The sequence below is a fragment of the Corvus kubaryi genome, unplaced genomic scaffold, assembly GCF_017639235.1.
Source record: "Corvus kubaryi isolate FWS band 111438036 unplaced genomic scaffold, C.kubaryi_AGA036_p1.0 65463, whole genome shotgun sequence".
In the NCBI taxonomy this organism is placed as follows: Eukaryota; Metazoa; Chordata; class Aves; order Passeriformes; family Corvidae; genus Corvus; species Corvus kubaryi.
Genome location: NW_024582021.1, coordinates 1 through 15089, shown reverse-complemented (window position 1 = coordinate 15089; position 15089 = coordinate 1). Strand labels below are relative to the sequence as shown.

The following is a 15089-nucleotide window of genomic DNA, read 5'->3' as shown; positions in this document are numbered from 1 at the left end:
TAATCATTTGCCTTGGCATTACGTGGGACATGCATTGATTTAGACTTTCCACATCACCTGCATGTGATGTTTTGCTGAGATCCCTTAGAACATAAATTCTCAATAAAATTTGTGGTCCATCTTTAAAATAATTGTAACAAATTTCTGCCTCAGTTATTACTTCATGCTGTCATGACTTCAGGCAGGAAACATTACACTTTTACCTGACAGCTTCAGTGGGTTTTTATGTAACTGCTTATGGAGTTGAGATCCAGGCTGCTGCTTTAAAATGTTCCATGTTGATATCTTTCAGTTTATCTCACGCATCTGGATTATGCAGACACGGAACGAATTATGACTGAAAAGCTTCACAATCAAGTGAATGGCACTGAGTGGTCGTGGAAAAATCTGAACACCCTGTGCTGGGCTATCGGCTCCATCAGCGGTGCCATGCACGAAGAAGATGAAAAGAGATTCCTGGTTACAGTAATTAAGGTATGGTGGGGCAGAACTAACAGCTTGGTCACACTTCAGTTTATGCTGAAGAAACCAAGTTTGCAGAAATACTGCTCTGTGATCTTAGAAAGATGCCTTGGTGGGTGCAGGGGGATAAGAATGAATTAATGGGAAATCTTACATCCTGCATTTAGGGGTGACGAATAAGTTAGCTATGAACAAAGCATTGATCCAAGTAACCTTTTCATCAAATAAAATTTAGTTTATGATGAAATGTGTTCTTTGGGGATGCAGAAGAGATGGAAAGGGATTGCTTATGAAATACAGCAGAGTGGCAAAGTAACCTTTGATTGTAACTAGCCCAGCACCTTGCTCTTTTGCTGTATCTCTATATTCATTGATTAAACTCAGTTTGATTAATAGGTGGATAATATCTTTACAAGAGTAATGGGCTTCAACAAGTTATACAAAGATTCTTACAGAATATGTAGTTGTAAGTCATACAGCAGATGTAGTTTAATTTCTTCTATATGATGTGGAGTCTGAGTTTTTATCTATCAGCTACTCAGGCAGTATTGGGTACTATAAGGCTTGTTGAACTCCCCCTGCAGGAATCCTTAGTTATAATTTTAAATGGAGATTCCTTAGTTTAAAACAGTGGTCAGGGTTTGGATGAAGCTTAAATGATTGCATTGCCCCAATCTTAACCCACTTGTGTGGGTTTTTATTTCTTTATTTGGATTTTGAGTTTGACTGTGGCAACCATCTTTAATACAGCTGCTTATAGGATGTTATGCTTGCAATGCTTTTAATGGAACTGGACAAACTTGAAGAGGAAACTAAGAATCTGTTGTGTTGTAGGATCTCCTGGGACTCTGTGAACAAAAGCGAGGAAAGGACAACAAAGCCATTATCGCATCAAATATAATGTATATAGTAGGTCAATACCCACGGTTTTTGAGAGCTCACTGGAAATTTTTGAAGACAGTAGTCAACAAGCTGTTTGAATTTATGCATGGTAATTATCTGCTTTTTTTAATTTGCTGTTTTAATTATTAAAAAAAAGATGCCTATACGTGGAGGGGGAAAAAATACAACGCAGTAACTGCCTTGATTTCATTTAGAAACCCACGATGGCGTCCAGGACATGGCTTGTGATACCTTCATAAAAATAGCACAAAAATGCCGCCGGCACTTTGTCCAAGTTCAGGTGGGAGAGGTCATGCCATTTATTGATGAAATCCTGAACAATATTAACACAATCATCTGTGACCTTCAGCCACAACAGGTAGGTTCGATTTGGGGTTGTGGATAATCCCTGAAGATTAATGCAGAGTTCCTTCCTGGGGAAATGTTTTGCAGGGGTTGAATTGTATTCTTCAGTTTTTGTTAGGGACAGTGTCAGGGTATAAATACCATGATCAAGTTGCATTGCTGAGATCACAGTTGGAGTGTTTGGAAGGAGAATTAAAGTACATTTAGTTGAAATTTTGATTTCTGGAATGCCTTCAAGAAAGAAGACACTGAGTGTAACTTGGTGATTCTGCTTTGAGAAAGAGCAATATCCTACTCTAACCTGCAGCTCTTGTATTTGTGAAGGAGGGGGTGAGGAACAGTTCAAAAAGGGAAGATCCAAAATCCAGTCCTTTCTATACAAGGAGGGGGAAATCTGTCTGGGAAGGGCATGGCTCATGACATGAGAGTAGTCTGCACCTGCACTAATGTACTGAAAGTTCAGGTAGAGTGGATCTGGCATGTGGAAAAAGATATTTCCAGGATTGATGGGAGCCAGTGCATAGCTCTGGTAAAACAGAATTTTTCCTTGGTCCTTTTTAATCTCTGTGTTCATGGTGTTGCTGTTCCCATCAGGTGCACACATTTTATGAAGCAGTTGGATACATGATTGGGGCACAGACAGACCAGACTGTGCAGGAGCATCTGATAGAAAAGTACATGTTGTTGCCTAACCAGGTGTGGGACAGCATCATTCAGCAGGCAACAAAGGTGAGCTCATACATTTTGATGTGTTTGGTGCTCAGGTCTAAAACCCTGCTAAATGTCTGCCCTCCCCTGGTTGGATTTTTCACAGTAAGTGCACGGAGCTGGGCTGGACTTCATTACATAATGGCTAAGACAGAGAGTGACATGACAGTAAAAATGTTGTTTTGAGAGAGGAGACTTAAATGACAAAATAAATATTTGTTTAAATCTGCTTTAAAGTACAGTCTGTTACTGTACAGTATTTATTTCAGTAGATTTTTCTAATGCCTCCCTTTCACTTGGCTTTTGGGTAACAGAAAAGTTAAAATGCTAAAAATACTGTTCACTGTTCTTCCTTTCTTCTCCCACCATTCTCTTAAAGTACATCTTTTCCTACTTTTATCTTCTATTTCTTTCAGTCTTTTGAAAATACTTTTATCTTTCTCTACAAGTCTTGCACTTCACAAGAGACAATCCATTTGCAGTTAATCTAATTAAAGGACTTGAAACTTAAGCAAGCTTGAGTTACTTTTCCTACCCTGACTTCTCTCAAGAACATGCTGCATTTCCTTTGGACCCCTTCTATCTGTTTTTAACTTCTTCATCTCCTTAGTTTTTTGTCTTTCTCTAACGAGAGTAATGCTTGTACCACTGCAGCAAAAACACTTCAGCAGAAAAGTAGAGTGAAATGAAGTTTTATCCTGCCTCTGTTGGAGGTAGTGGTAAATGCCATGAAATAAACCACAGGATCTCTATAAAAAGTCCATAAATTTGAGCGATCTGTTCTTTAAGGCAGTGTATAAAATAAATAGTTTAAACGTAGCCTTTTATAGTGTAAGCCAAAGGGTGGTTGTATTCACTAACCACAATGAACTCTAATTTTTTTCACAGAATGTTGATATTCTAAAGGATCCTGAAACAGTTAAGCAGCTTGGTAGCATTCTGAAAACCAATGTAAGAGCGTGTAAAGCAGTTGGCCACCCCTTTGTGATTCAGCTTGGAAGAATTTATTTAGATATGCTGAATGTGTACAAGTGCCTAAGTGAAAATATTTCTGCAGCTATTCAGGCTAATGGTAAGAAATTCCATGTTCTTCCTGAAAATGGGGGTTGGCAATGTCTGCCATTAGGTTTCAGAGTACATCCCAGTTAGATTAATTTTACTGTTTGGGAAAGTGGAGAAGGACTGAAGGTGCTCACTTAAATCTTTTTTTGTTCACAGATGTTGTATTCAAATAAAAAACTCCCAGCTTTAGAGGGAGGAGGAAATATCTATGAATGAGCAAGTTTAGGAGAATGCAGAACCCCAGAGATGCTTACTTAGAATTAATAGGCATCTTGCTGAGATGCAGTTGTAGCCTGTGGTCTTGTAGCTAACCCTGGTTTTGAGTGTTAAAGGACTGTCTGTAAATAGGATCTCATTCATTCCTTCAGAAGATGTCAGCAGGGTTTTGAGATGAGACTGTGCTGCTACAAGGCTGTATTGCAGAAATGTAATGAGTGAAGATCCCTGAAAGTCATGGTAAACCAGGCTTGCAGTCACAGAAGGAATTCTCAATTACCTCCCCTATTTTTACCAGCTAACTTAGGGCCTGTGGCATCTCAGTGGAATGTGCTTCTGCAGTAGTTCGTTTCGAGATGAAATGAGTCAGTTGCTGAATTCTGTGCTGTGCCCAGTTTTCTGGCCAGTGCACAAGATGTACCTGGAAACTGGAATGTTAAATGCAGCTTGGTACCTGTGCAGCTGGTTTACCTTGAAGTAGCTTCTCAGAATTCAGACTAAAACTGGCTGAGAAATCAGTAACTTTTCATTCAGCTGATCTAATGGCCAGAATTTATCGTTGCCAGACACAGTGAAGTTGAGGAAGCGGTTGCTGGGGCTGTGGGCCTGGTGAACTCCTCGAGCAGCAACTGCTGTGATTACGGAGAACGTTTTTACAACTGGCAAAGATTAAAGGCAAAGGAGGTCTTTAATAGTCTTTGCAATTCAGATATAAAAATCAAGCATTCTCTGTTTTGTTAATATCGAGTTAATTTGGGGGGGGGGGGGGGGAGTTGTTTGGTTTTTTTGAGACCTCACACAATTAACTGAAGCTTTAAAATTTTCCAGGTGAAATGGTAACAAAGCAGCCCTTGATTAGAAGTATGAGGACTGTAAAAAGGGAAACCTTAAAATTAATTTCTGGTTGGGTGAGCAGGTCCAATGATCCGCAGATGGTAAGTGGATGTATTTTATACAAATAACTTCTAAGGCAGAATTGGGAAGAACTCTGGTTTGCGTTCAGTTGTTGGTCACAGGAATTCGCTTCAGGTGGTGTGTAAAATATAATGGAGGAAGTGGAATTATAAGATGTAAGCCTGAGCAGTGTTTGAGATACTTCAGTTAATTTTAGCTGAGAGTAATCTTAAAGGGAGCCAAGGAGATTTAAGATGGAGAGAGAGGATGGGAACCTATTTCAGCTTCCTTAGGAAAAGTGTCACCTGTAACTAAAGGAGGAACTTGGCTACAAACTGTGCTGGAGACTTGGCTCAGTAGCTGCACTGCTATAACCTGGCTTACTCTTCCAACCAGGTAGCTGAAAACTTTGTTCCTCCGTTGTTGGATGCAGTTCTCATTGACTACCAGCGGAACGTGCCGGCCGCTCGGGAGCCCGAGGTGCTCAGTACCATGGCTATCATTGTCAACAAGCTGGGGGGACACATCACTGCTGAAATACCTCAGATCTTCGATGCTGTTTTTGAGTGCACATTAAACATGATCAACAAGGTATTTATATTTAAAACCTGGGATAAGACATCTCCCTCTGAACATCACTACAACACATGGGATCTTGTGATTCATCTGGTTTTTTGCCAGTCAGAGCACATTTGTGGCACTTGATGAAATTTCGACTCAAATGAGCGTACTTGTTTTATAATTGAGCTGTCTAGGTGGATGTCTTAAACTGCCTTAAACTTCTCTGGTTAGTTCCTGGTTTCAGCCATTAGTAATTCTGCTGGGGCCTCAGAGTGTTGCACTTCTGGAAGCAGAAGTCACATGTCAGTGTAGGACATGTAACTGCTAAAATTGATAAATATTTAAAGTGTAAGAACACTACTAGTGATAAGTCATGTTGAGTATTTCCTCGCTAAGTGTGCAGTATTTACTGACTTGCTCTGTTTAGTGGAAGATGTTAAGATGGAACTTAAGGAGACTTGGCTTTTTTCCCCTCTTTCCCTTCAAGGACTTTGAAGAATATCCTGAACATAGAACAAACTTCTTCTTGCTACTCCAAGCTGTAAATTCTCACTGCTTCCCAGCCTTCCTGGCCATTCCACCTGCACAGTTCAAACTTGTCCTGGATTCTATTATTTGGGCTTTCAAACACACGATGAGAAATGTTGCAGACACAGGTAAATGGAAGTGTTTAATACAGATCAGAGATTTTCTGGTAGAATGGTGTTCTTTTTCTTCCTTTTCTTTAATCAAACTTAGCATATTGTTGACATGATTCTGTACTGCATTTGCACAAGGATAGAATTCCTCTGTCTCAGCTTCAAGGTGTCAGCCAGGTATCCATGGATGGGCTGAGATGTTTGGTTGTTGTTTCATTCCGGTAGCTGGAAGAGAGCACTATTACAGCTTCTACTTGCTTTCTTTGCCATGCGAGCATTGGCACTCTTCTGAAATGGCGGAATGGGTGCACCAGCTCAAAATGGTGTCACGAAAAAACTGAGAAGCCACTGATTGTTTTAGCCATTTGGGATGGGGAGAAAAGATGTTGTTCAGTTGTATTACACCAAGTCAAGTAACTAAAGTTTCCATTTAAATCTAAACATTAAAACACCTTTCCTTGTTTAATTAGCCAACACTTATCTGGATAGAGGGTTTTGCTCATCAAGTGGTGTGATTGGCTCTTTAGGCTAATGCTATGCTAATAGTATGATAATGAAGCCAAAGGGGCGTGCTGTGTCTGGGAGGCAGTGCTCTCTAGTGCCAGCCTGGGGCACTGCCTCACAAAGCCATCACGTGCCATGCTGGGCATCCTGCCGCCCGTCAGGATTTCTTGGGATATTCACGTTGTTTTGGAAAAGGTCAAAATCTCCCAGCTCTTTGAATATTGTTCTCTTGGTCACTTTCTTCGTGCCTGTTTTTGCAGGACTTCAGATCCTTTATACCCTGCTACAGAACGTTGCACAGGAGGAGACCGCTGCCCAGAGTTTCTATCAGACGTATTTCTGCGATATCCTCCAGCACATCTTCTCCGTGGTCACAGACACCTCGCACACTGCAGGTGAGAATGTGCCTGCGTGTGAGGCAGGTGATGGAAACCATCCCTTTGAACATCAAAATAATGTAACACGTCCTGTTCTGAATAACAACTGCGTGTGTCTGACTTTGATCTTTGCAGGTTTGACAATGCATGCGTCAATCCTTGCGTACATGTTCAACTTGGTAGAAGAGGGAAAAATAAGTACTCCTTTAAATCCTGGAAATCCAGTGAACAACCAAATGTTTATTCAGGAGTACGTGGCTAATCTCCTCAAATCTGCATTTCCTCACCTGCAAGAGTAAGTCTGGCATGATTTAGTAATGCTTCTCAGTGGGTTCTTACCTCTCAGAATTCTAACTGATGTGTTTGCTGTTAGTGCCCAGGTTAAGCTGTTCGTAACAGGACTCTTCAGTTTAAACCAGGATATTCCTGCCTTCAAGGAACACCTAAGGGATTTCCTGGTCCAAATCAAGGTATGTTGGGTGTGCTTTTCTCAAGAAATTAAAAACAGTTTTCAGCAAGGTATTGTTGGAAAGCTTTTTGACAGTGTGGAGTCAGTGTTTGTTTGAGAAATACAAGTTATTTTGCATCTTTTTAAAATGCAGTGAGAACTCTGTCCAGTGGCTTGTGTGACTTGAGTGGTGTTCATGGAACCTGCTTCACTGGGATTTAATTTCATAAATTGGACCTGAACATCATTGCTTGTGTTTTACATTGTGCACACAATCCTTATGTCTTAGGACAACTGCAAAATGAAATCTAATGGGAAATAAGTTGGTTTTTAACCAGCTTTTTTTCATTCTGCTTGGAATTGGGACCAGTTTTGAAATTCGCTCCACCAATGCTATGCCTTTATTTTCCTAAGGATGCTGGAAGTCCAAGATTTGTAGGGAATAGTTTGTTAATTAGTTCTGAGACTGCAATTGTCAGGTATTTTAGAAATGTAATGATTCTGCTTTAATGGTGATACACTCCAGATGCTGGGTTACTGTGGCATCCTGTTCTGTAACACACGGTGAACATCTTTCAGTATTGCTTTATTTTAATTGTGACCGTAGGAACAGAAAACCATGCAAGTAGCCTGTCAGGGAACAGGAAGGGAAGATGTTTACTGTGTAATTTTGGAAGCTATGACTCTGCCTAAAGCATTTGACAATAAACTAATGTTTTTATGTGAATTATCCCAGGAATTTGCAGGTGAAGACACATCAGACTTGTTCTTGGAGGAGAGAGAAACAGCCCTTCGGCAGGCTCAAGAGGAGAAGCATAAACTTCAGATGTCTGTACCTGGCATCCTTAATCCACATGAAATTCCTGAGGAGATGTGCGATTAAAAACAAAAATAAAACAAGTTTTGCAGTTTTCTTTCTGTACAGCTACTTTGTTGTGATAGAAGAAAACAGCACTTGGATATTTGTTGACCAAAATGATGCCAATTTGTAAATTAAAATGTCACCTAGTGGCCCTTTTTCTTATGTGTTTTTTGTATAAGAAATTTTCTGTGAAATATCCTTCCATTGTTTAAGCTTTTGTTTGGTCATCTTTATTTAGATTTGCATGAAGTTGAAAATTAAGGCATTTTCAAAGTAATTACTTCATGCCCATTTTGTGGCTAAGGGGAAAATAGGCAAAACGTAACTTGTAAAAGACTATATGGCAAAATAATACAATTTCCTGTAAGAGTATCAATTTTTAATTCGGAGTAATTTTCTTTCTAGTCTGTCCTGCAGTCTAGGAGAAAAGGTAAAGAGTAAAGCAGATTGAATTAATTGTTAAGCAGAGGATTCTAGTGCTGCGTTTGTTCTGATCAGTTAGCAGCTTTCTGGACTGAGTGGTAAGGCTATAGGCTACGTGTATTTGCAAGTTGTATGGCAAGTTTGCAGCAAGATCATGTGCATATCATCCCATTGTAAAGCAACTTCTAAAGAGTATGGGAACACAGTACAGTTAGTTATTTTTACACAGTTCTTTTGTTTTTGTGTGTGTGCTGTCGCTTTGTCGACAACAGCTTTTTGTTTTCCTCAATGAGGAGTGTTGCTCATTTGTGAGCCTTCATTAACTCGAAGTGAAATGGTTAAAATATTTATCCTGTTAGAATAGGCTGCATCTTTTTAACAACTCATAAAATAAAAAAAAAAAAAAAAACTGGCTTTTGAGATGACTTATACTAATTTACATTGTTTACCATGCTGTAGTGCTTAAAGAACACTACTTAAGAGCAAAATAAACTTGGTTTACATTTATTTTTCTTTCTTTGGCTTATTCTTTTATTGGATGAAAATGCTGTGATCATATTTAAGATTTGTATTTGAAGGCGTAGGAAAAGTTCCTTGAGGTCTAGATAACTTGCTTCTGGCTTGCCTCATCTCAAGGACTTTGGCTGTGCTTGAAGTTACCATGAACTAAGTTGGGTTCCATTTGGAAGTACAGTAGCTGTTCTGACTTACCTCCATGGATAACTATTCCATACCACGTTACTATAAAATGCCAGGAATAAGGTACTCTTGCTCTTTCTCTCTCTGGACTCTTTGCAATTTATTTCAAAGAGGTATTGCACTGTATCTTGACGAAGCAGTTAATTATAGTCCATGTTAATAACATGTGTAGACAAGATCTACGGTTATTTTTCTACCTAAAGTTTTGTAGTTAAATGATTTTCACAGATTTATGAAGCAGTATGAACACTACGGTTGTGTACAGTCTTGGCTTCCCTATCTCTGTCATGTCTTGTCTCTGTTCTCTGAGTTGGTGTCGAGCTCTCCCAAAGTTTCTCCATGGATTTGGTGTCCAGTCTCCAGGTTGTTACTTGGAGGAAGTGTAGCCATTCTCAGAGAGCTGTAACAGGAGGCCAGGCAGGCGCGGGGGTGTTGTGTGTCCGTTTGGGTACTGTAGTTATTAACCTTGTGCTGTGTGTTCCTTTTGAAGTAGAAGTGCATGAGTTAGCGGTGTTCCTGTAGGATGTAGCTGTGCCCAGAATGTTCCCAGGCTGAAGTGTCGGCCCCTTTGTGTCTGTGAGCATCTCTCTGTTCGTTTTGCGTGGTCAGCCCTGGCAACGCTCAGCTGCTCCCACAGGAAGGGCCTTGGGCAGTGTCACTGTGAGCTGGCACTGCTTGGAGAGGTTCCTCAAACCCTAATGGCTGCAACTGCGTACAGCCTTCCAAAACTCTTAATTACTGCCAGAGTAACAACACTCGTTTCTTACTCTCCTTAAAGCTCCAAGTTCCAGCTTTTTCATGTCTTCCCATCAACGTGGAGCTTTCTGCTCCACCCTGCCAAGACATATTGTCTTTCTTGGGCAGTTTAAAGTGCAACAGTTGAAGTCCTGTTAAAGGACACGTCTGGAAAGGACATGAAATGGCTTGTGACCAGGCTGAGTCACAGCATTAGAGCTGCAGATTACCAAAAGCTGTGCAGTGCAGAGCAGTAAGAAAAGGTTATTAAAATGGAAATAAATCCCACCACTAGTGGGATGGCCGATCCCATCCCGTGAGTCACAGAGCTGAACACTGAATTGGTTCTCATGTGCAGTGGCATTAACTCTGCATTCAGAACAGTTCTGAACAAAAATATACACCTATGCATTTATGCACCTTCCTTCCTTCCTCAAAGGTTCAAGTTAGTCTGAGGCTCATGGTCTGGCTGTTCACTGAAGATTTAAATGTGACCTAAACTCTCAAACAACAAACCCAAAATGTATTTTTATGTTGATTTCAGAGAAGAGTTGTTTCATTTTTTTTGGATACATTATGAGTTATCTAGTAACAACATTCTAATCTTAGGTTTTGCTTCCCTTTTAGATCTAAAAATTTAACTGTGGTCTTGTCTTGTTCTCTTAAGATAATTGGTGCCTTTCCCTGACCTCTGCAGCTGTTATAAAAATACAGCTTCTGTGGAGTTCTGGATACCATTAAAGATTTGACTTGTGTTTGTGCATATTTCTAGTGCAGTTATCCTGAATGTGAGAAAAAAAAACCAATGTACATCTAAGAAAGTTTTAGTTCTAATGCACACTCTGTAAATCAAAATATATGGATAAAAAGCATGAACCATCATATAAACATCTCCATAACTTGTAATTATATGTAAACCAATGTTTTGTGCATATTTCTATACAGATTTTACAAAAAAAAAAAAAAAGAAAAACAGAACAGTTCTGTGTACTCCAGGTACATTGATAAATACAAATATTTCAGGGTGTTTTCTGTGTTTACATGAATTGATTGTCAGCTGATGAAGACACCCCAAGTACTTGTTTCAGGCTGCCATGATGTGTTTGCTACTGTAACTGAAGCAGATTATCTTCCAAAGCATTTTAGGTTAGTTGGGTTTGGTTTTTTTAAACTAGAATAATTTGGTGTGTGTTAATCTGATTGGTTTAAGTGAACTATTTTCCAATAAAGCTAATATTTATGCAAAAAAAGCTTTAGAAATGCTCATCTCTCTAGGAAGCTTTAAGAGTTACTGCTGATAGTTTTTAGCACTGGAAAGGCAATAAAACTTTCAGCTTAAAGGGGGAAAAAAAAGAGGGCAAGATGCTGAAAATGACGCATTAAAATGCAGAGACTGCCCGAGGTGAGGAACTTGCCTTGGTGCTATGACACGGGGCCAGGCTGTCCAGAGTCCATTTGTCACTGGGTAAATGACAATTACTGATCCCAGACTCCCGGAGTGCTGGAAGGTGTGGCTAAACTTCTTCCTTCTCCCCCTTACTAGGTTTGTCTCCAGATGTCACAGAGCCGAATTGAGATGTTGGCGATAGCTCTTTAAAAAGCATCTTGGTGCCAAAAATCAGTAAAAGAATAACCATCTGCCCATCAGGAATGCACCTCTGCACTTCATTCCTTGAGATTGAATTCATTTTCAGGCTTTCAGCTTCAGGACATCCTTGCTTCATTGTCCAAGGATGTCCTTGTCAGCAGGGTTCCCTTGGGAAAAGGCTCGACCATTCCTTTGAGGGAATCATTTTTCAGGTCATTATCCCATGTACCATGCTCCTCAACTACCTCAAAGTCCCAGATTTCAAACCTACAAACCTGTGAGCACATTTTTTGTGCTCTAAGTGTGTACAGGGAAAGATGGGATTGAAGAGGGATATTTTGGAGGCTAAGATTATGGAAGAAAACAAGATATTCAGATTTTCACTTTTATTTACTCCCTGTGAGTTAAAAGTCATACAGCACTTTTTTTGGGTGATCTCTTGGGTAATCTCTTCCCAGTCTCACCTAGGCAGGGGCCTGTTTTTTGGTTGTGAACACCCTTTAAATCTTAAATCCTTCTAAATAGTCTCAGCTTTTCCTGAGTCTTGAAGTCTGCAGTCTCATGGATCCTGTGATTTCAGCAAAGATTATCAGGAAGAATGGGCCAATTTAACAACTGGAGTGGGGAGGGGAGTTAAAATTTTCCCTCAGTGTACCTGTGCTGGAGAGCAGGTTCCAGCCCACTTCCTACCCCACTGATATTTGTGGCCCGATATGGCCAAAATTTGAGTATCCTCTACTATTTGGGGTAAATCAAGTTGCATTTGTCTTCTCAGGGTGCTGGGACACCAAAGTCTAGCTAAACATGAACCCTGTTAAAAAGTTTAAAATGCTACAAAAGCAATGAAAGTCAAGTGCTGAAACTTAAAAGTGGGTAAACCTAAACGGATTCTGTTGCACGTGGCTTCCAGCAGCACTCCAGACACGAGCTCACAGATTTAGCTAGACTCCAGCAGTAGCTCAGTGTTGGGACATGAATTTTGGACAGTGCGTATGTTCTTGCTCTTAATCCAGCCCCAAACTTGGATTAAGAATTTTAGTTTTGCCTAAGTCTTGCATTTATCTAAGTTACTCCTCTAGAAAAACTGTGCTGGCACTTTACCAGAGCAAATATTTCCAGATGAGGAGCACTGCAGCCAGGGGAAGGGAAGAGGCCTCCTGGGGATAAAACAACCTTGCTGGGATGGCACACTGAGAGAATAAAGGTTAAGAGGAAAAACAAAGCCTGCAAGAGCAGGAGGCGGATGATCTCTGTAACCAGGCCACTTACAGCTATTGTCTTCAGCTTGGAAGCTAACATTTAATTTAAAAGAATTCAATTTAGTCTCTAGTTTTAAAAATAAGAAGAATGTACGCAGTAAAAGGAATTAGGCTTTCAGTGTTCCGCTCTGCTCAAAAGCCGGAGTGACTCAAGGTCACCCATGCTCTTCTGCTGTATTCCTTGAGCTTGGCATGTGACACCACGCTCCAGAAGGTCCCTTCTGCTGACTCTGGTGTTTACATGGGGCTGCACTCAGATCAGACAGCTGATTTGTCAGGAAAGCGATCTTTGAAGATGTTCTGGCAGCTCATTTTGAGTCTGCTACAAAAGTTACTGCAGGGCCTGAATAAGGAAGAAAGAGCAGGCAGAAAAGTGCAAATTCAAATCAGATGATGCAGATTGTAGAATGAGGTGTTCTATAATAACTGCAATAATCTTGGACACACAGAAGGGAGCACATCATCAAGTGAAAACTAACATGAAAATGCATTTACATGTTATGTGAATTGAAGTGACAGACAAGGAATCTATGTCTCCTGTAGACTCTCAAGTTAATTTTCTGTATTAGTTTAAATTAGTAAAAAGGAAATGTCAGCAGGCAATATTTATGAATAACTATCTTCATTGATAAACCTAACTTGGAAAGTATTTCAAAACCAAGCAGTGACAAGAACTCTGGGTGAAACATCATCATTCTAGTATATTCCTGACTTGCACTGTAGTTGTTCCCTACCTGTTGTTTACAGTAAATTGTCTCTTATTTTTAAACAGCAGGGGAATTTTCTGTCTTACTTTAACAAAGTGATGCCTTGAGGATTGTTTGGAGGTGAGCATTCTGTGGCCCTGGAGTGGGAGGTTACACACAACCACCATGGTGTTATCATCCTAGATAAACATGCACATGGAATTAAAAAAAATAACCAGAACTGCATCTGCACAATGCCATCAGATTTATTTCAAGTGGAAGAAGTATGAGACAGCCACTAAGGAACTCAAAACAAATCCCCCCCCCCCCCTTTATTTGGTGATTCTATTTTACTTTCTACTAAACTATATTGCATCTGCATTGCGGCTATTAATAGATTTGGGTTTTTAATCCTGTGTACAGGTCGGTAAACTCGAAGCGTTCAGAGTAACACACGGACTCACCACTGGGTGGTACTACAGAAATAAAAAATAGCGCTTAATACTCGGGAAGTGCCTACTTTGGGGAGAAAAACCAGCCAAGCTCTATCATGTGATCCATATTCCAGTTACATGTACCTGGGAGAGGGAGCAGGATTGAGGGATGGCAAAAAAAAAAAAAAAAAAAAAAAAAAAAAGTTGGTAATGGTAAACAGATGTTTCCCTGAAAATTTGTCATCCACGGGTTTGAACCCTCATTCAAAATCTATCCAAGATAGAGTAAAGTAGCCGGTAGTTATAACAGCATAAATTATGTATCCTCAATTAAAGTTTTTCGTTTATTTTGACCGTGTCTTTTATTTAGAAAAGGCTAATTCCAGCCAGTCAGAGATGCCATTGCTCATTGTACAGAATAAATCACGGTCCAAGAAGGGGGGGCAAAAAAACCAGGGCAGAAAACTATGAGGTAAAAATAAATTCATTATTAGCAGAAAACGCTACCGTAGCCCTCCAAATGCCCATTTTCGGGATCCGGGTCGGCGGCGCCCACAGGTGCCCCCGGCTCCCCTCAGCCGCGCTGGGCGGGAAGGAGATGGCGGCGGCTCTTCCGTCCCGCTCCCCGACGGCGGAAAACGCCAATAAACCACCCAAAAGACCTGGAAACCCGCCTGGAAGCCGGGAGCTTCCTCGCTACCGAGCTCGGCTTAGCGTGCTAAGCGCTCCCTTCAGGCGGGAGGTCCCCGAGACAGCCCGGCGAGCGCGGCAGGAGCGCGGCTCCAGGCACCGAGGGAACGGGGACGCCGGAGAAGCCGCTCCCACGTCGCTGTCACAGCGGCGGCGTGCGCGCGTTCCTGGCGGAGATTCCCGGCCGCGGGAGGCGGGAAGAGGGCAGGGAGAAGAGGAGAGGGCAGGGAGAGGCGCTTCCCGCCCTTCCCCGGGCGCGCGCCCAACCGCCGCCGCCGCCATTTTACCCTCCCGCCCCCTTTCCTCCTCCTCCCCGCTCGCCATCCCGCCGCTCGGAACCGCGGTGGGAAGGCGGGGCGAGAGGGAAAAGGGAGGAGGAGGGACTCGGCCACCTTCGCCTCCCCCTGCCTGGTCGGAAACTGCCGAGCGGCGCCCGAGCGCCCTGTCCCCCGCTTCGCTCCCGTCCCCTCCTCCTCCTCCTTCCCCCTCAGCAAAATGGCGGCGCGTGGAGTCCCTGGGAGCCAGTGAGTGACTCGGCTTCTCCTCCTCCTCCTCCTCCTCCTCCTCCCCGCCGCTGCCGCCCGCCGCCGCCGCC

The 15089-nt window shown here is 41.7% G+C and overlaps 1 protein-coding gene across 1 annotated transcript in view; it reads left to right on the top strand.

Annotated features, from left to right (window-relative positions):
- The window catches only part of LOC121673497 (exportin-1), a 34956-nt gene extending 26046 nt beyond the window's left edge, over positions 1-8910 (top strand). Inside the window, exons 15-26 of the mRNA XM_042046830.1 lie at positions 293-474; positions 1297-1453; positions 1560-1723; positions 2305-2439; positions 3307-3490; positions 4525-4631; positions 4987-5181; positions 5639-5807; positions 6554-6688; positions 6806-6965; positions 7044-7140; positions 7855-8910. Of these exons, the coding sequence (XP_041902764.1) occupies positions 293-474; positions 1297-1453; positions 1560-1723; positions 2305-2439; positions 3307-3490; positions 4525-4631; positions 4987-5181; positions 5639-5807; positions 6554-6688; positions 6806-6965; positions 7044-7140; positions 7855-8001 (1832 nt within the window). The 3' untranslated portion in view covers positions 8002-8910. The remainder of the gene's footprint in view (positions 1-292; positions 475-1296; positions 1454-1559; positions 1724-2304; positions 2440-3306; positions 3491-4524; positions 4632-4986; positions 5182-5638; positions 5808-6553; positions 6689-6805; positions 6966-7043; positions 7141-7854) is intronic.
- Positions 8911-15089: the final 6179 nt, after the last annotated feature.